The 20711-nt window shown below is 49.0% G+C and overlaps 2 protein-coding genes across 3 annotated transcripts; both read right to left on the reverse strand.

Moving 5' to 3' along the window:
* Positions 1-449: 449 nt before the first annotated feature.
* On the reverse strand, positions 450-3114 carry H2BK1 (H2B.K variant histone 1). The gene is made up of 2 exons (XM_055284622.1): positions 2778-3114; positions 450-720 (listed from the first exon to the last, which is right to left on the reverse strand). The coding sequence occupies exons 1-2, from the start codon at positions 2994-2996 to the stop codon at positions 484-486; spliced, it is 456 nt and encodes a 151-aa protein (XP_055140597.1). The 5' UTR covers positions 2997-3114; the 3' UTR covers positions 450-483.
* A 1958-nt stretch (positions 3115-5072) lies between these two features.
* ABCF2 (ATP binding cassette subfamily F member 2) lies at positions 5073-19807 on the reverse strand. 2 transcript variants are annotated; one of them, XM_055284594.2, is made up of 15 exons: positions 19710-19807; positions 18852-19047; positions 17297-17509; positions 16443-16625; positions 16189-16360; positions 15033-15128; positions 14089-14191; positions 11648-11743; positions 11337-11456; positions 11142-11231; positions 10662-10772; positions 8551-8613; positions 8188-8316; positions 7456-7659; positions 5073-6778 (listed from the first exon to the last, which is right to left on the reverse strand). In XM_055284594.2, the coding sequence occupies exons 2-15, from the start codon at positions 19003-19005 to the stop codon at positions 6641-6643; spliced, it is 1872 nt and encodes a 623-aa protein (XP_055140569.1). In that variant the 5' UTR covers positions 19006-19047; positions 19710-19807; the 3' UTR covers positions 5073-6640. The 2 variants fall into 2 exon arrangements, with proteins under 2 accessions (XP_055140569.1, XP_063498441.1); XM_063642371.1 differs by lacking the exon at positions 19710-19807 and adding an exon at positions 19404-19707.
* Between the last annotated feature and the right edge of the window lie 904 nt (positions 19808-20711).

Consider the following 20711-nt stretch of genomic DNA (forward strand, 5'->3'; position numbering starts at 1 on the left):
GAAACTGAAAAATCATACTGATCTCAGCAGGTTATTTAGAAGCTGGTCTGGGCCTTCAGTTTTTATATCTTGAATAGATCTGCATGGCCCTTCACACAACAGTGCCTGTCATATAGGACGCAAAGACAGTTGGTGGGAAATGACATCACGAAGCCACAGCCTGAAAGAGGACCACACAGGAGGAATTTCAGGCCCCAAGAGGGAATCAGCTGGTGGTAAATCCAGATGCTAGTCCAGTCCCAGGTCCTATTTCAGCTCACTACCAAATACAACATTCACATGTTTACAAAGCTATCACACGTTGCTCACGGGATACACCTAGAAAGCAGTTTCTAAGACATCTGAAGAAGTGCTGCTTCACCTGTGGTAGCCTCAAAGTGAGGACACCCTTGCTCCAGACCACACCCTGGCCTCACACACCCTTCTTTCAAATCACCACAGTGCACAGAAACAGTTCACCCTTTATTTTTGTCAGACCCTGGGTCACTTGGAGCTGGTGTACTTGGTGACAGCTTTGGTGCCCTCGGACACAGCATGCTTGGCCAGCTCCCCAGGCAGCAGCAGACGCACGGCCGTCTGGACTTCTCGGGATGTCAGGGTGGTCCGGCCCGAGTACTGGGCTAGCCGGGCAGCCTCACATGCCAGCCGCTCAAACACGTCGTTTACAAACGAGTTCATGATGCTCATGGCCTTGGCAGAGATGCCGATGTCAGGGTGCACCTGGAGAGAGGGGAGCACCACTCGGTTAATGGAAGGGGCCAGGGGAGGGGGGGTCTTGCCTACACTACAAGCCTCAGCCCTGAGCTGGGGGCTCTAGGAAGCCAGAGGCAGAAGGCAAGGAGGCTCCTCACCAGCCCCTTCCCAGAGGCCAACAGTCATGGAAATAGGGATTTATGTTTTCTTTGTACTGCTATGGTATATCCAAGTTTTTTAAAAGAAGTTTTCAACTGCAAGAGGTAACACGATTAAGTTCCTTGTATGAGCACACACAAGCATCTATATTTAACAAATGGGACCAGTTATACATGCATCTTGCTGGTTTCATTGATACATTTGCATAGTGTTCCATGGTATGGATGTATCATACTTCCTATCACCATTCCTCTTTTCACGAACATTCAGGGTTTGGGTTTGGGGTGCTTTTTGTTGTTTTTGCTATTAGATGGTGCTATGGTAAATGCCCATCTTAGAATCTTGTGTGAGCATAGGGAAGGTTATTTCCAGAGGCGGGACTGTGGTGTCAAAACGTTTGTGAATGTAACTTGGTGGAGCACATAACCAGTGAGCATGTCCATGTGACACAGTTGCAGCCCTGGACCAGGAGGGCAGAGTCCTGTTCTGCAGCTGTACTGTGAATCACTACGACCTCAAATACGGCCCTTTCCTCTGGGCCTCAGTTTCCTCTTCTGTCACACAAGCTTTTGAACTAAGTGATCTCTAGTGAAGCAAATGGGAACTGATGGCAGTCCTAAAATGTGAGTATGTAGACCTGGTCAGATGTGAAGTGGGAGAGAAGTGACTGTCCCACAACCTACATGGAGTCAGAGATGGAGACAGCACTAGAACCAGGAGGCTCTGTCCCACCCACCCTCCCTGCCACCTCTGGTCTCCACTGCCAGCAGCAAATCTGCACCTGGCACAAGGCTGGTTCTGCCCAAACCCCCTCTGCTGTCAGCACACCCCGTTCTCCTTAGGGCTCTCACCCACATCAGGAGGTCGAGGGGTTGGCCCTCAGCAGCACTCTCCTCTGCGAGTCCAGGCCTGGTCCCACCCATCAGTTGCAATTTTTGCCCCTCAAAATCAGGCTAAGACACAGGGCTCAGTGATACCCACTCCTAACCCACTTTCTTCAGGGCACCAGTCTGTCCTCTGGTGCATCTCTTCAGCCAACCCGTATCAGTGCTGGACCCACCCCCCACCTCGACCCCACAAGAGCATTCCCAGGCACCCAGGTTGTCAATTAACTAAAACTGCTAATGGGATTTGGACTGGAGACAGGCATTACCTCTGGGGCCTGCTCTAACAGAGGGGTAAGAGTTTCAAGCAGGTTGGAGACCCCGCCTCCCCCTGGCCTTGGCCCTGCTGAGCAGCAGCTTTGGATCCTCCAGACAAACTGACTGTCAGTGTTCCAAGTCCTGGGAGTAGCTGCTTTTCATGCATGAATATAGGGTACCTGCAGCCCCAGTGTGTTGGGGAGAGGGACACACAGGAAGGATGCTAGGGGCTTGCCCAGAGCCAGGGGAACTGGGACGCTGCCACTGTCAGGCCATGTGATGCAGGAACCCCATGGAGCCTTTAGGGGCCTCAAGCTGTTTGTCTATAAGGTGGACAAACCCTAAGCCCCTCAAAGAACTGAGTGCCACTTGTGCAGAAGACCTTCCCCAAGACTCCAGTTCACCCCGATCACTCCTCTTCTCCGTCACCAACACAGTTTGTATCATAATGTGTTTGGCACCTGATCACCTTCAACCTGGCACAGAAAGTGTGCTCCTCTTGTCCTATAATTATGTCCCACCTAATCACGTTATCTCATCATCGTTCCCATAAATTTCTGGAGGGTAGCAGGGAGCACGCTTTGTCTCCTATCCCCGGTGCCCCAGATCCTGAGAGAGGTGGAGACCTCAGAAATTAGGTCCCGCCACCTCAAGAGGGGCCCGGCCTGCCTGAGCCACTTGCCCCAGTGCCAACACTAACCTCAGGGTTCCCGCTTCCAGCCAGTGCCCTTTCAAGGCGCTTTGTGAGAGCATCCTTCACACACATTCTTGCTCTGCACTCACCTGCTTCAGCACCTTGTAGATATACATGGAGTAGGATTCCTTGCGCCGACAGCGCTTTTTGGACTTTTTGTTCCCAGAACTGCGACCCCCATGGCCCCCAGGCTGCTGCCGCTGTCCATACTCAGCGCTCATCCTCCTGCTCCTCGAACAGCCCCCACCCACCCCCTCGGAGCTACTTTTTATCAAGTCAGCTGCCCCACCAGGTGTGGCTGGGGACATGCACCTGGGAGAGTGGGGCGGGGGCGGTGGGAGGTAAGGGGCGTGATCCAATCCCAATCCAGAACATGCTCTGGGCTAATCTTGAAAAGAGACTAATTGTTCCTTCCTCTCCCACAAGTAATCCCTCTGAATTAAGAAACCCTTCACCAGGTCCCCTCCCCCACCCAACCACCTCCCAGTGTATTTACACACTTGTTAGAAGTTCAGCCAACTCCAGCCCACCAGCCTGTAATCACGGAGCACACAGGTGCCAGCACAGCTCAGAGTGCTGGAGACTGGAATGCAAGCTCCCTCCCTCACTGGGCCCCAGTGGAGCTGAAGAGACAAGACTGGTTCACATCAAACAACCAGAGAAGGGTGAAGGGGCTAAAAGTGGTGGTACCCATGGTGAGGAGGGCTCGAGTAGCTAGAGGCTGCTTCTTGGCACAAATGGGTATATGAAGGATACCCTTCATACACCCATTGTAGGCTGTATCCTTGTAGGATGTATCCTTTAATTGGGAAGAATGAGAGAAAGAAACAGTGTGAAAGGTAGAGTGGAATCAGTGTGAGCGGAGTATAATGAGGCTTGGACTGAAGGCAGAAGATGAGCAAAACGCCTGAGCCTGGACTAGATGCAGATAGCAGAAGCTCCCCACGTGGTGAAGAGGCTGACAGGGAGGACGACCACTGGAGGAGGCGAGAAGCAGAAAAGCAATAGGTGCTCACCAGAAAAGCAGACGTGGGGGTCTTGGGAGTTAGCGGTAAAGGGAAGAAAACCCATTGCAAAATGGAGAAAGTCAATTGTCTCACTTAGCACTATGGGGGAACAAATATTTCAGGCCCTTGAATGCTGTGATTAAAGAAACCTGGAGCAATGTGCAAGGTAGAGGCGCTTGGGGGGAAAGAGGATGTTACAAATGGAGAGGCGGGGGAAGGGTTCCAAAGACCAGCATCACCTGCTGGCTGTGTTAAAGCAAGCAACCCCTCAATCAACTTACCTCTCCACCCAGCTCTGAATGGCTGGTCACATCCTACGCGCTAAGGTTTAAGAGAATTAACAGGCCATTTCTCAACCCAAAACAAGGCACTGCTAATTTTAGAAATATGTATTTTGTGGACTTTTAAAGCATTATTTAAATTACCAAGGTTGATATTTTTCTTGACAAATAAGCTGACTAGACTATTTCCATTCCTCCCGGTTCTGAAGATCTCCTGTCCTAGCATGGAGACTCTGGAGATCCCGAGACTACCTGGATTCTTAGCAATATCCAGCACTTCCTTAAGTATCAGGGGCTGTGTCCCTCACTGTCCCCATTATCCCAGCAGCCCACTCTCCAGATGCCATTCTCCCCTGAACCAAGGCTATGGACTCTCAGGACAGACTAACCTGGGCCGTTTTGCTCCAGGCCCCACTTAAGGCATAAAGCAGTCAAGCCAGTACCCTCTGGGATCCGAGGACTCCTGTCTGTCTCAGCTGCAGTGTCTCACGGCAGGCTCTTGTCCCTGTTGCCCAGGGCAGCTCCTGGACTTTGTGGCCATCTGAGAAGACCCTACTCATTTTTCAAGTGAGAGCACACCAATTCCACCTTTCTGGGCAGCTACTCACAAGAAATTTCCCTCCTTTTTGAATACTTCTGTTTCCTATCTAAATCACAATTTAGCATCTAATTTGTGTCCTGTATGGTTTTGTCTTACTGGCTTTCCAACAAGATCATGAGCTCCTAAGGGGTTTAAACACCATCTGGGACAGTTGCTCCTGCCAGTCCTGGCTGTATTATAATGAGTACTGAAAAATCATGGCAGTGTCTTCTCTAGGGATGGCTGATTTCAGAGGCAGAGTAATGAATCCACACCAGGAAGGACGGCCACTGGCGAAATGCTATCCAAGTTCAAAAGACCCAGATAAGGTATGCAGAATCCTGGGCTGGAAGTGAATTCAACAGTGATGATGAAAACTACAGCTGTGGACAGGTAAAAATACAACATTTCCTGTATCCCAATAGGAAGAGAGGTTCACAGACATTGGTGTGAAAATGCAAACTCCTGATCTCTGCACCTCTCATTCTACCAAATGCCATTAATCAATAGGTCTGATGCTCAGCAATCTGAATTTTTTTATTTTTTTGAGACAGTGTCTCGGTCTGTCCTAGGCTGGAGTGTAGTGGCACGTTCTCTGCTCACTGCAGCCTCAACCTCCTGGGCTCAAGTGAGCCTCCTCTTTCCAGAGCAGCTGGGACCGCAGGCACATGCTATCATGCCCTGTTCGTTTTATTATTATTTGTAGAGATGGGGCCTCCCTTCTTTGCCCAGGCTGGTCTTGAACTTCTGGGCTCAATTGATCCTCCTACATTGGCCTCCCAAGGTGATGACCTTACAGTCGGATTACAGGTGTGAGCCACTGTGCCTGGCCAGTCTGCATTTTTTTGAGACAGGGTTTTGCTCTGTCACCCAGGCTGGAATGCAGTGGTGCAATCTCAGCTCACTGCAACCTCCGCCTCCTGGGCTCAAGCGATCCATCCACCCTAGCCACCTGGGCAGGTGGGATTCCAGGCACGTAAAGACGGGTTTCGCCATGTTTCCCAGGCTGGTCTTGAACTCCTGAGCTCAAGTGATCCACCTGCCTCGGCCTCCCAAAGCGCTGGGATTACAGGTGTGAGCCACCGCACCTGGCCAGTATTTTTAACAGCAGCCCAACTGCTGTGCAGTTGGAGCAGAACCTCAGATCACAATCAGAAAACCACGCTCCTGGACAGTGGTTCTCAAAATAGTCTCTAGACCAGCAACAACAGCATCACCTGTAAACTTGCTAGAAATGTTAAAGTTCTTGGTCTCTCCCAAAACCTATTGAACCAGAAACCCTGAGGCGAGATCTAGCAATCTGATCGCATGAGCCCTCCAGGTGATTCTGATTCATGTTAAAGTCTGTGAATCACAGGCCTGAGAAAAGGTACAATTTCACATCAGCAATAAAAGGAGAAAGTTCTTCCAGCTCCTATGGACTAGTCTTCAGTTTCCATCCAGACACTGACGCTGGATCCAGCTCCTGCTGAGGGCAGTGCATGTTGGCACTGAAGGGAGGAGAAGGCTCCAGAGACCCGAAAAGGAAGGTAGGGACCGTGGCTTCCTCTTTCTTTATTGGGCGCTTTGTAGATGTCACGCAGGTCTAAAAGTTACACTGTTAAATAATTATTTAAAAACGGACCAGGACGAAGGTCCTGGTCCAGAGCTCCAAACCAGAAGCAAAAAGGAATCGGGGCGGTGGGCTGGGGGGTACTCCTCCAACATCACCAAAACCCAGTAAACGAGGATCCTAAGCTCCTCCGCAGGCCAAATCCAGGGCTGGGGCCCTTGGGCTAACCCGCAGGTGCTTCTGACTGCATCACACTCAGAGTAAGATAACCAGCAAGGGGCTGGAGGGAACGGCCAGCCGAGTCCAGACACGGACAGATGTAACTGGAAGGAGGACAGGAAAACAGACAGGTACTGTCCAGCTGTAGATACGAGAGTGCGGCTAAGGCAGGTTGAGGGGCAGGGGAGAGGCTGGGGGAACAGTATTGCAACAATGCAGGAGTGTAGCCCCAGCGTCCTGTCCTGAGCGGCTGGTCAGGTTAGCGGCTGTTAGTTCCCAGATGGAGCTCCTGACCCGAGCCCAGGTAGAGGGCTCACACGTTGTGGGTCCTCTTGGTGAGCTGGGGCTCCTCATCCACCAGCTTGGACTTGAGGTGCTCCTTGTAAGCCAGGATGTCTCCAGGCCACTTGGTGATTGTCTGCTTCTCACAGACCCAAATTTCCTGTGCAACCTAGAAAGCAAAACCTAGACTTAATCCTGGGCTAGTCACTGTCCCTGCCTCTGCCCAGCAGACTGTCCTGAGCGGCGTCTAGGAAGAAAACTCCGCCCCCAAACCCATATCCAACTCACTGTCTCACTACTTCTAAGTTATTTGGGATGTTCTAACCCAAGGGTACAATAATCAGGTTTGAAGCTTTCCAAGCCAGGAACTGCTGTGTTACTCCTATTGTCAGCTCCCTGGCAGGGACTAGATCTATTCAGAGGCTTCACTCTCAGCCTTCTTTTCTCCACCTCCCATCTTCTCCAGAGCTTCAGAGGAATGAGCAACAACTTTTTCTCAAATGACTGTGGTAGCTGTCTAATCAAAATCCTCCTTAGAATACTATTTTTGGACTGAAGAATCTTGGGATGGTAATAAAAACACCCTGTTTTCTACCCAACTCTCTTTCCCATTTGGGCCCAAAATGCCAAGTTGGTTGACATCTCCAGATAGCTACTGAAGTGTTTCAGTTAAGGCTTTCTAAGCAGCCCCAAAGAGGCATAAGAACTGGTCCTCACCACCTGTGTCTACACTCTGAGCCCCTTCTTTCAGTAGGTGGGTATTATGCACCCTCCACATGCCATGACTACCCTACCCAACCTCCTAGAAGCTCTCTGCTGTGCCCCACCCCCTGGCCAGGGCCTCACCTGCTGAATGAGTCTGAAGTCATGGCTGACCAGCATCATACCACCCTCAAACTCATTGATGGCATCTGCCAGGGCGTCGATGGTCTCGATATCCAGGTGATTGGTGGGTTCGTCCAGGAAGAGCATGTGGGGGTTCTGCCAGGCCAGCCAGGCCAGACACACTCGGCACTTCTGCCCGTCTGACAAGTTCCGGATTGGGCTCACCTGAGTAGAACCATAATCTACATATAACTTGGCATTATCCCCGCCAAACAGCACAACTCATCTCTCCCTCATTTCTCCCTGACTCCTCCATTAGCATCGCCATTTTATAAAAAGTGAGGCTGAGAGAGACCCACTAGTCTCTTGAGGCCTGAAAGAGACTCATCTGGAAACCTGAAGCTCTTGCCATTACTAAGCCCATACCTCTCACTCTCTTGGCAATTAAATCTTAATGAATTGGATCCTTCCAGATCTGAATCCAGAAATTTGTTTTCTAGATTACAAGTTCCTTTGCCCTCAAGCACTATGGCACAAGGGCATGTCAGAGACTGGCACACTATCCTTGCACCCTCAAAATGCTCCATTACATAACAACCTAAAGAAAATGTAGTAGGTTCTTAGGGGAATCAAATGGAGGAGACTCTGGTTTGGATAGCTTCCAAACCTAGGCTGCCAGGACAGTATCCCCTGACCCACCCAGCCACAGTCTCCCAGCTATCTGGCATCCCCACCACACCCTCCTTTACTGACCTGTTGTTTCCCAGTGAGACCGTATCGCCCAATGATCTTCCTCATTTCTTCCTTCTCCTTGATCTCTGGGTAGCACTTCATCATGTACTCCAAAGGCGAGAGATCTAAGTCCAGCTGCTCTTGTAAATGCTACAGGAAAAATGGAAGCCACCCGGGTGTGACTGGCATCCCGCTTCAAAATGAACCCTACTAGGTAACTTCCTATTTCTATCCCAAGCACCTGTTCTGGGTTCAAGAAGCAGGTAGGAGCCACCTAGGCTGGAATTCCTGCCAGGGGGTGGGGGCGGCTGGCTGGAACTCGGCCAGATACAGCCCCTTCCTATACCCTGGGCAATTCCCCGGATCCCAACCCCAGGCCTGTACCTGATGGTAACGCCCTATCTTGACATGAGAGTGTTTTCGGATCATGCCATCTGTGGGTAGTAGCTAGGAAGAAAAAAGTAGAAACGTAAGCATGAAACAAAGGAAGCCCAGTTAGAAACAGACACAGGCAGAGCAGGCAAACAAACACATGTTCACACTGAACAAGACTCAACTTTCTAAAAAGAATACATCACCAACTCACACACTGCTATTCTGGCCACTCTAAAAATATTTAGGAAGATGTACTGAAGCAAATGTTCTCAACAGGCAAAGATACAATTTAAGTAGTTATGAAATGTCTACTGCAGAATGCACTATGCTGTATAACAAAGGACTTGGATGTAGGTGCAACATACATTTTCTAAAATTAAAAACAGTTAAGTCCTCAAAATTTTCACTGTCATCAATAGGTTCTTAGAAACAACCTATTTTAAAGTTTCACTTTAAGTGAAACAACATATAACAAAACTAATTTTGCCACAAGCTAACTGATATAAATAAGAATTAGGTTCCTGCAGCATTTTTGGTCACAAAAAAAGATCACCAAACTTCTAAATAAAGATCCAAAGATTCTTTTCTTTAAGAGGGAGTCTCGCTCTGTCGCCCAGGCTGGAGTGCAGTGGCGAGATCTCGACTAACTGCAACCTCTCCGTCCCAGGCTCAAGAGATTCTGGAGTAGCTGGGATTACAGACACCCGCCACCACACCTGGCTAATTTTTTTGCATTTTTAGTAGAGACAGGGTTTCACCATGTGGCCAGGCTGGTCTCAAACTCCTGATCTCAAGTGATCTGCCTGCCTCAGCCTCCCAAAGCACTGGGATTACAGGTGTGAGCCACGGCACCTGGCCAAAAAACCCAGTCACTTCTAATATTCAACATTAAAATACATGTGAGCTATACATACACTTAAGAAAGATTAATAAAAACAAGGTAAGATATTTACTCAATTTTTGGTGAATCAGTGAGTGATGGCAATTGTAAGAGTGGTGGGTTAAACCAAGGAATAAATGTTTGCAAAGGGAAAACTGTAAGGAGCACCCCCTACCACCACACAATTCAAAAATAATCACGAATGTGGCTGGTTTGCTGACTGCATTTGTATGATTATCATAAACTTTATGAATTTTTCTTTTACAATATTTTATATTCATTCATTCTATCATTTTCCAACCTGCTTATTCAAGTTTAGGATCATGGGCAGCCGAAGCCCATCCCACAACCGGGGGAACAAGGCAAGAACCAGCCCTGATGAGGACACCATTCCATTACAGGATGCCCTCACACACACCCACACTCATTCAGAGTGGAACCACTGAGACGTGCCAAGTAACCTGACGGGTGCAGCTTTGGAATGTGGGAAGAAACTGAAGTACCAGAGAAAACCCATGTAGACGTTAAAGGGAAAGTGCAAACTCCACAAAGACAGTGGCCCCAGCTGGGAATCATTTCTATTTTTCATCAGTATTAATGAAATGACATTACTTGAGAAACTGCAGCATCCCTAAATGCACAGATGTTCCTATATTCTAAATGCTCTGATTGAAAATAGAAACATGGGCCAGGTGCGGTCGCTCACGCCAGCATTTTGGGAGGCCGAGATGGGCAGATCATGAGGTCAGGAGTTCAAGACCAGCCTAATGAACATGGTGAAACCCCATCTCTACTAAAATACAAAAAAATTAGCTGTGGCGCGTGCCTGTAATCCCAGCTACTTGGGAGGCTGAGGCAGGAGAATTGCTTGAACTTGGGTGATGAAGGTTGTAGCGAGATCACACCATTGCACTCCAGCCTGGGCAACAGAGCGAGACTCCGCCTCAAAAAAAAAAAAAAAAGAAAATAGAAACGTGCTCAAACACATACATGTATTCACACACGCACTCTAAAAGACTCCTCCCTACCTATCCCTGTCCCAGGAAAACAGCCCCCAGCCTCAGCACTGTCCAACCAGACACTCCCCCTCTCCTGTCTGCTGCTCCACACCTCCAGATGGCTCACTCACCACCAGGGTACTCAGGCCCTCCCAAAGTAGTAGTCTCTGCATCACTCCCCTCTTCCTTAGCCATCGCAAGGCCTAATCTTAGAGGGATCCACGCCCACCTTGGCACCATACCTCTCCAGTTAGCAGCTTCAGAAGAGTTGACTTCCCTGCTCCATTGGGCCCTACCAGAGCCACTCGTGTGTCAAGGTCAATTCCAAATTCTAGATTATTGTAGATGCAAGGCTGAGGTGGGGATGAGAGAGATATGGACACAAGGCTAGAATACGGATCTGCTCTGACCAGCACACCAAGCCCGCTGAATCCCCAGTCATGAAGAGAGGAGGAAGGGAGAGTAGCGGGAGGAAGCACTCATAGCAGACCCCGCCTCGCCCACTGCCTCTGCCCACCAACCCAGCTGAGTAGTCTTCTTTCCATATACACGAAGAATGGCCTGCGAGCAGCCTTGGATGAGGCACCCCAACTGCCACACCTGAAAATCCCCCAGAGCACGTGGGCTAGCAGGTGTGGTCAGCATAGAACAGGAGCGACTCCCAAGAGCTGCCACTCACCCTAAGATACACCCCAGCCACCCATGCCCTGCCCTGAACTTACCCCATCTTTTGTATACTTGAAGCTCACATTTTGCACCATAATGACAGGTGGAGGGATCTTGCCACATGGTGGGAAATAAAATGACAGTGTCTAGGAAGAAAAGAGGGCATTTATCAAGAGGCTCCTTTCTTATCCACCTCACCTTTCTTATCCACCTCACCTTAGGCCACCCAACCCCACCCAATCACACCTCACCTTATCGCTCACGACCCTCTCTGTCAGTCCTGATGCCATCATTTTCTGTAGCGTCTTCTCCTTGCTCTGGGCCTGCCGGGCCAGCTTGGCACTGCCATGACCAAACCTCGCAATGTAGTTCTAAAAGAGACCAAAGGGAGCTTGGGAGTACATGCAGGCGCTCAACAATTCATCTTCAATCCAGGGTAAAAATGGTGATCGTAACTTCTTCCCGACCTCCTCCATCACTCCCACTTCTCAAAATGCCCTCGTGCAAGCCCCCTGCTTGTTTCAGACAGGAGGCCATGAGCCTGACTCTGCAGTCTCCCTACCTTCATGTGTGCAATCTGATCTTGCTCCCAGTGAAACCTCTTCATCTGGTTCTCCTCCAGCTCTAGCCGCGTCTTCACATACTGATCATAATTACCCTGCATGGAAATGTGCCAGGTAAGGCGGGCAGCTTTAACCTGGGTTTCAATCCTGGATTCTCACTCAGAGTTTAGGGGGATGAGGGATGGCACTGATTTGGCCCTGGCTCTAAGGTTGTGCAGTAAGAAGAGAGGAAGTGCATTACAGAAGCATATCCTAACCTCAAATCAGAGTCTTTTCAATTCTATGCCCCTCGCTCAGCCCAGCCAGGGCCAGGCTCCAGCACAAATCCTTAGGTTAGCTAGAAAGACAGCTGTGGCACTGGGAATAGTCCTGAAAATCATGGTCATACAGACGTCACAAGGCTCAGAGCCTTCCAATACCACCTCCTATTCCTCCCCCGGACCCTAGAGGCTGAAGCCCCACAAAAGACTACAAGAGCTGTCTCCAGAGGGGAAAACAGACCATTCAGATTTAGAAGCTGACAAACCCTGCATAAGTGGACTACCATAGTTTCTATCTGCAAACAAAAACTGGACTCAAGCTAAATATCCATCAGAAAGGGCCTAACAAGTTACAGGATAAACACATAACGAAATACTGTGCAGTCACTGAAAAGATTGTGGTTGATTTATATATATTCACATGGAAAGCAGTCCAAAATATACTAAATTTAAAAAAGCAACCTACAGAACGATTATTAAAATTGTAACTGTGGCCAGGTGCAGTGGCTCACACCTGTAATCCCAGCACTTTGGGAGGCTGAGGTGGATGGATCACTTGAGGCCAGGAGTTTGAGAGCAGCCTAGCCAACATGGCGAAACCCCGTCTCTACTAAAAACATAAAAATTAGCCAGGTATGGTGGCATGTGCCTGTGGTCTCAGCTACTTGGGAGGCTGAGGTGGGAGGATCGCTTGAACCTGGGAGGCAGAAGTTGCAGTGAGCCAATATCACGCCACTGGACTCCAGCCTGGGTGACAGAGACAGACCCCATCTCACGAAAAAAGAGGCCAGGTGCGGTGTAATCCCAGCACTTTGGGAGGCCAAGGCAGGCTGATCACAAGGTCAAGAGAGGGAGACCATCCTGGCCAATATGGTGAAACCCCATCTCTACTAAAAATACAAAAATTAGCTGGGCGTGGTGGCACGCGCCTGTAGTCCCAGCTACTCAGGAAGCCGAGGCAGGAGAGTCCCTTGAACCTGGGAGGCGGAGGTTGCAATGAGCCCAGATCGCGCCACTGCATTCCAGCCTGGTGACGGAGCAAGACTCCATCTCAAAAAAAAAAAAGCTGCAATTGTATAAGAAGAAAAAGATTATGTATATATGACATTTTCTACAAATGTGTGCAAGTATACATGAAGTTTCTGGAAGGCTATATTAAAAACTAATACTCCTATGACTATGAATGAAGAGGATATCAATTGTTAATTTCTTATATGCTTTTTGAAATATAAAATGAAAAGGCAAGGCACAACAGTGGGCTATTGAGATCTGACCCCCATTCTCCTGTGGTCATGGGAGGTGGGGTAAATGGTGGCTCATGCCTGTTATCCCAGCACTTTGGGAGGCCGAGGCGGGCAGATCACCTGAAGTCAAGAGTTCAAGACCAGCCTGGCCAACATGGCAAAATCCCGTCTCTACTAAAAATACAAAAACTAGCCAGACGTGGTAGTGCATGCCTGTAGTCCCAGCTACTCAGAAGGCTGAGGTACAAGAATTGCTTGAATTCAGGAAGTAGAGGTTGCAGTGAGCTGAGATCATGCCAGCCTGGGTGACGGAATGAGATTCTGTTTCCAGAAAAAAAGAGGCAAGGCAGATGGGAGCAGGGCCTGCCTGGTCACCGTGAAAAGTCAACTTCTTTGCCACAAGGCAAACATACACCATGTGTGCAGAGGCTGCCAATCCATGAACTATGGCCTGAAAGCAATGACTTTGGGATTAAAATAAAACAGGTGGTAGGACTCCTTGTCCATATCTTTTTATAGCAATAGGTAGAAAGGAGCTAATAGGTAGGTATTTTTTTTTTTTTTTCTCTGAGACGGAGTCTTGCTCTGTCACCTAGGCTGGAGTGCAGTGGTGTGATCTCAGCTCACTGCAACCTCCGCCTCCAGGGTTCAAGTGATTCTCCTGCCTCAGCTTCCCAAGTAGCTGGGACTACAGGCACCTGCCACCACACCTGGCTAATTTTTTTGTATTTTTAGTAGAGACAGGGTTTCACCATATTGGCCAGGCTGGTCTCGAACTCCTGACCTCAAGTGACCCACCCACCTCGGCCTCCCAAAATGCTGGGATTATAGGCATAAGCCACCACACCGGCCTTTTTATTTATTTATTTTTTTTAAGAGAATTTCAGAGAATTGGTATGCACAGAGATTACCAGAAAGAAGCCGAGGCCCACTCACCGTATAATACTTCAGTTTCTTGTTGTGCATGTGAATGATGTTGGTACAGACACCATTCAGAAAATCCTGGGAATGGGAGACGAGGACCAAAATGCGCTTAAAACTGCAAAGCCAAAGAACCAATTAGTGAAGAGCTCAACCATGGGAGCTAGCTGACAACAGGTGAACTGAAAGTCAGGCCCATCCTTATCCCTAAGCACCTTTTAGATGTGCTGTCCAATTCCTGGCTGTCAGCAAACACCTAAGCCACCACTGGACAATCTAACTGCAAGGGTATTTGGACGCCTTTCAGTGTGGCGAGACAGCTTGAGTTTCCTCAATCTTCTGTTCTGATTTTCAACAGAATGGGGTGGAGATGGTAGTAACAGTGATAGTAAACAGAAACGTGTATGTACACAAATACACCCACGAATGTATCCAAAACTGTGGGTGGGAAGAATTGGTACAGACACAATAAAAAACAAAACGCTTTACTTTTTGAAAGAAGGTACTAAGTCACTGTACCACTAAAGCCTTCTTTTAAAATTGGTACAATATTCCAGCTTATTCAGCTCTTTAGCTGTAGGACCATGACCATATTGGCTATATTTTCCTTTGTCACTGCATCATGATCTTAGATGGAAGACCTCCTTTTTAGCCTTATACAATTAAGAAAAAAAAAAAGTCTTTAGTTAAGATGTTGAATTTGAAATATGGACAAAACCAACAAGGATTTTTTTTTTTTAAAAAAAGCTCATAAATTTCAAACTAAAGAAAAACAATCAAACAAAAAGGCCAGCCCTAAACAGCCCTAAAGGTGCTCACTGCTTGCCCAAGCAAGTGAACTCTGGCCTTCCTTCAGTTCCTTTCTCACCACTCTAACATCAGTGCAGTTTCTGGGCATCCATTTTCTAGATTCCCCCTTTGGGACCTGCCCGCTCACATCCCCCATTCCACCCTCTTACGTTTTTAGTTCTTCTTCCAGCCACACGCAAGCATCTAGGTCCAGGTGGTTGGTAGGCTCATCCAGGAGCAGCATGAAGGGCCGAATAAAGAGGGCTCTGAAGGACAGTAAAGGAGACAGAAGCACCTCAGAATTACAATGGATGTGACACAGGAGGGGACAAACTTGCCTGCTACATGCAATTCTGAGTAGGCTCCTGGCTTGAGTCTTGAAATCAATTTTAGGCTCTATACCTCAGAGGGAAAAGGAGAAGTAGGACAGAAAGAAGAGAAACAAGTCAAGGAGTAGAATACGGGGCTCAGAAGCATATAAGGACAGTTTGAGGCAAGGCTGTAGAAGTCTTTACGAGTTTATGAGCCTTGTGCACTGAAGTTGGAGACTTCAACTTTGGAGAAGACAAAAAAATACAGAGGAAATAAACTGCTAAAACAAATTAGACCTATCTGAAGGTCTGAAGATAGACCTATCTCGTGGGGTGGCCAGAGTCTAGCAAGGGATAGACTCTAAAGCTCTGGTTCCCAAACCAGAAATCTGTGTTTTTAAAAGCTCCTTGGGTGAACCGGAGGCAGCTAATCCTTGCTAATATGTGGAACCACTGTGCTTATGTTCTAAGGCACATGCAGGCAACTTTCTAGAGCAGTATATCAAGTCTTATAAATTCCCTTCACAGAGAATGATGGGGCAAGGAATTACCTGTTTAGTGACTCTGGGGGGATTATTGGGGGAATACTGGTCTAGGGAAACTCACTTTGAGTCCAGGCCACAAGAGAATAAGAACAACAGCTATCGTAACAGCTGTCTAACATTTTATCTTTAAAGCTGGAATTAGCAGGACTACAGCACAAAAAGGGTGGAAAGGGAATCCTGGTGAGAGGACAGAAACAGACCTACTCCACCGTTTTACCTAGGACTACCCCTAGGATCTCTAAACTCTGTGCTGGGTGCTAAGAATCCAACAGAAACCTGAGTCACTCTACCACTTCAGCCAGGAAGCTCTCTCTCTAGCCTATACACAACAACCCCCTCCACACTGCAGATGTCCATGTCTCATTTGACACTTACCACTGACTCCTGTTCCAAACAGTTCCACTGGAGTGAACACTAAACTCTGTAGAGATGGGGGAGTTATGGGGGTAGGGAAGGAGGGAGGGACTCACCTGGCAAGGGCAACCCTCATCCTCCAACCCCCACTGAAGTCTTTTAGCTTCTTGCGCTGCATGGCAGGTGTGAAACCCAGTCCATGTAAGATCCGCGAGGCCCTCATCTCTGCCTTGTCAGCATCCAGCTCCTCCAGGCGCTCGTAGAGCTCCATGAGCTTCTCACACTCCGCTGTGGACAGTGTACGGCCATGAGGCTCCTGGGGGCCTTTCTGGGAGGACGCCCACCCCTATGCCCCGGTCTGGAGCCCTACCATCCTCATGAGCCAGCCGCTCTGCCTCTTTCTCCAGCATGGCCCGCTCTGTGTCGACTTCCATCACACAATGCAAGGGTGTCTTGTCACTAGGGGGCATCTCTCGAGTCAGATGGTAGATGTCGATGTGCTCAGGGATGGGCACTTCACGCTTCCCAATAGCAGAGAGCAGCATAGACTTTCCTGAGAGGGGAGAGCAGCAGACGCTTGGTACAGTGAACTTCCCCTATCCCTCTTCACCACTAGTTCTTCCACCCCAGCCAAACTGGGACCTCATCCATGTTTTTTTTTTTTTTTTTTGAGGACCTTTCTTCCCTTCATTTGTTCAAATCTTGCCAGCCCCCATTCTTGGGATTCCTTTCTAACTTTCCTCCAATTCTTGCCCCACCCCTTCTCTGAAGCTTTTTTCACTTAACCACAGCTTCACACGCCCCTGACCAACTTCTCCAGCACCTGCTGTAACTACTCATGTGGTACACGGTGGACACACCCTAATCTGAAAATCCAAAATGCTCCAAAATCCAAAACCTTTTAAGCGCTCACATGATGCTTAAAGGAAATGCTCATTGGAGGATTTCAGGTTTTTGGATTAGGGATGCTCAGCCGGTAAGTATAATGCAAATATTCCAAGATCTGAAACACTTCTGGTTCCAAGCATTTCAGATAAGGGATACTCAACCTGTACATAACACATACTGCTCTGCGTTGCTAGTTCCTTTCCCCTGGACATAATCTGGTCTCCCACCCATATTCTAAATGCTTTGCTCTGAACACAGTTGATGCTAAATAAATACTTGTGAGTGACAGATGAGCTAAGGAGAGATACCTCCCACCTCCCCTTCCAAGGGCCTCACCAATTCCATTTAAACCAATGAGACCATAACGACGGCCTGAGTTTAATTCCAGTTTGGTGTCACTGAGCAGCTCTTGACCATGAAAGGTGAGTGAGAGGTTGATAATGTGAACATCAGTACTGTTGGGATGAGAGGCCAGGACGCCAGTGACAGCTCGAGCAGCAGCTTTCTTCATCTCAAAGTCCTCTAGCTCCTTGGTCAGCAAATCTACTTCTGGAGATAGAAAAGCAGTTTGAGAAGATGGCTGTGAGACAGACTCGGCTCTCCACAAAGGTGAACATCCTGAAGGACCGGGCTCCGATCCTGCTGAGCACTCAGATGTTTCCCAAGCTTTACAGAGTACACAATGACACAGAGCTGCCCCGACACCCTGATTGCTTGGACACCCACCCTTTTAACTGTAACCTCCCTTGCCCTTGTTTTGTCCTCTCATATCTGTTTACTTACTCACATCATTCATAACTTCTGTCCTCCACTACTGTGGCCAGGAATCAAACTTCCCCACAGCCTGGCTTTATTGCTCCTTCTGATCACTTTCTAACTCCCCCTTTGCTGAATGCCTGTCTGTTACGATTTGCACGACTAATTCTCCTTTCCTCTTCAAACATTTACTTAGTGTCTATCTGAGAAGCAAGTCATAAAAAAAAAAAAACCCAAGACAGGGTCCTTGCACTCGAAGATGAAACAATTCAGACAAAGAAACAGGAGATACAACATAAAAAGGTAAGTAACACTAAAAGACAGCAAAAGGAATGTGGTCAGGTTTGACTGAGAGAAGCTTCACTATCTTGAGCTAGGCCTTGACAGAAATGTCAAATGTAGCTAGCAAAAACATGACGGTATTATAATTCAGTGTGTGAAAGGACAGAGATGTGGTGACTATCCAAGAGATAATAAATAGTCTGGATGGAGCAGAAGGCTGTTTAGGGAGTTTTCAGGGAGCAGGGAAGAGGGCTGGGATTGGACTGCCAAGGGCCTGGAATAGTCTTTACCGCATATTGCCATGTTTCCCAGTCTAGACGGTAAGTTTTTGGAGGGAAGACTGTAGTACCTCAGTGTGTAGCACCATGTTTAGCACTTGAGAAATAATAAATATTTCCCAAAATATAAATAACAGAAAGGGAGCTCTCTCCCAGGAAAAACCCCGTAAAACAACTCGTAAGTTACTCTCTTGTAGGTAGAGCCACTACCCCTGTGAGAGGACACGCTTATTGTATAATGTAGCAAAGAACCTGGCACATTGGTCACCATGCTTAGAAATGGAAACTGAGAAAGGGTCAGGGAACTGACCCCCTCCTCACAGTCTAATAGAGCAGCAAGGCAGCTCAGCAACTCTCACATCCGCTTGCCACTGAGTATGTGAGAACCGCGTCTTCGGCTTCCTTGCTCAATGACAGGGTGGCACAAATTCCAACTCTATTGATTTGATTCATCATGAAAAGTTGCATGACACCAGATACATTCTCCACTGCCCCCAGCATCAAGATTCCAACTCTGGCTGGGGCATGCATTAAGTCTTAGCAACCATCCCCAACTCACCCCTCCCTCAATTCACCTGTGGTCTCTCTGCCATTGGCCTCATTCTTCTCTGCCACCTGTGGTTCTGTGACAACATCTCCATTTTCTTCATGTCCTTTTCTGGGCCGCTGTCGAGCTTTGGCAGCCTCCTTCTTTTTGGCTGCCTTCTTCTTGGCCAGGTCGGAGGGCATGATGATGACCCACAGGGGTAGGTTACTGTTGTTTCAGGGAGCCTGAAGGAAGGCAAACAGATACCCCCAAACTCTAAACTTACTAGTAAGAATGCCTGGGCCCTGCTCCATCCCTCTCAGGAATCTTCCTATCAATATCAAGCCTCTGATGCCCTGATCTGCCCCTGCCTCGTCTGTCCCAACTTGGTCAGGGCCTCTCAAACCAATGCCGATTCTCAGCGGCTCTTCTAATCTTAACATCTCTTCCCACAGGCACCAGTCCCCCACGGACTGCCTCACTTTGGAAACGCTCCTTCTTTCAGGGCCTCCGGCTGGGGACCAAGTTTTGCCCCTCAGCGGAGGTCCCCGTATCCGGGTTCCCTACAACTTGGCGCTCCGCACTCAGCTAGCCGCCTCACTTTCCGGGCTTCCTCCTCCCGTCCGTCTCGGGCCTCTTCTCGGTCGTCCCTCTCCACATCACCCGGCCGTCGAGCCCAGCCTCTTGCCGAGACGCACTCGTCCTCGCCCGCGTGAGTCCCCTCTGAGTCTCCACGCTTGTCACCCCCAGGTCCTCCCCCACCCCGCCCGTCAGCTTCTCTCCCTTAGCCCTATCTTCCCCCTCGCAGAGCCCTCCATCCAAACCCCGTCCCTGCTTCCTCTTCTAATTCTCTTTCCCCCTCACCGGCGGGCACCTTCTCCCTACAGCGCCCCTTCCCCTAACTCACCGGGCCTCGCTGCTCGGCCTCTGTCGCAACAGAGCTGCTCCTTAGGCTGCTCCGCGTGCGGCCGGCTCACCAGCCAATCACGGCCTCGGGTGGTTCTCGGCGCGCCGCCGCGCTGCCTCCTGGGAAGTGTAGTCCTCAAGTTGCAGCGGCAAAGAGTGAGACCCGCCTTGAGGACTACCATGTATCCCAGAGACCTCGCGGGGCCGCGTGACGCCATCAGGATGCGCGAGGCTCGGGTAGGGGGCGGGATTAGAGTCCAAGAGCTCTCTGCTAGCGGGCCCACTTCGGGCGCTGGAAACTGCAAATCCCAGATTGCTCGTCGGATAAACCGGCTGAGCCTTCCAGGCTTTACCCCACCTCTCGAAAATCGATTGAGCTGTTGTGGAGTTACGAGTTTTTAGAGCTACCTAACCGACTCAGGCAGCAGGGCGTGCAACTACACTTCCCAGCTTGCCTCAGCGGGAGTAGGTCGAAACAATGGGAGAGAAGAGGTGGGAGAGTGAGGCTCCGGAGAAGGACTAAAATGAAGGGGGCGCTGGGCAGGGGTTCCAGAAAGCGGGGCATCACTGCGAAGGTGTTGCCAACGGAATTCCTTCACGAAAGAAAGTGCCTTGGTTTCATAAAACCGTAATTTTAGAGGCTGGTTCATTGTTATACTTTTAGAAGGTGTCAGACGTTTTTTTGGAACCTCGGCCGCTTAGTCTACCCACTCCAGAATTGTTAGGTTTCCACCGAAGCCGTGCAAGTGTGGTGGAAAGAGCCCTGAGATAGAAAGGCCCCTTGGCCGAGATTTGTTTTATTATTAGTTAGCCATGCTACCGGGCCCGTTACTTTCCCTTTGAGTCTCGCTGTTTAAAATCTCTCACATGACATTATGGGCTGGATGGTTTAAAAATAAATACAATCTCTCATGGACTTCACATTACCTACACTGTAAACTCCAAATGTTTAGCCTCAAGTACAAGGCAGGCCCTTTGTGATCTTTGTTACTTCTCCAGGCTC

The sequence above is a fragment of the Symphalangus syndactylus genome, chromosome 6, assembly GCF_028878055.3.
Source record: "Symphalangus syndactylus isolate Jambi chromosome 6, NHGRI_mSymSyn1-v2.1_pri, whole genome shotgun sequence".
In the NCBI taxonomy this organism is placed as follows: Eukaryota; Metazoa; Chordata; class Mammalia; order Primates; family Hylobatidae; genus Symphalangus; species Symphalangus syndactylus.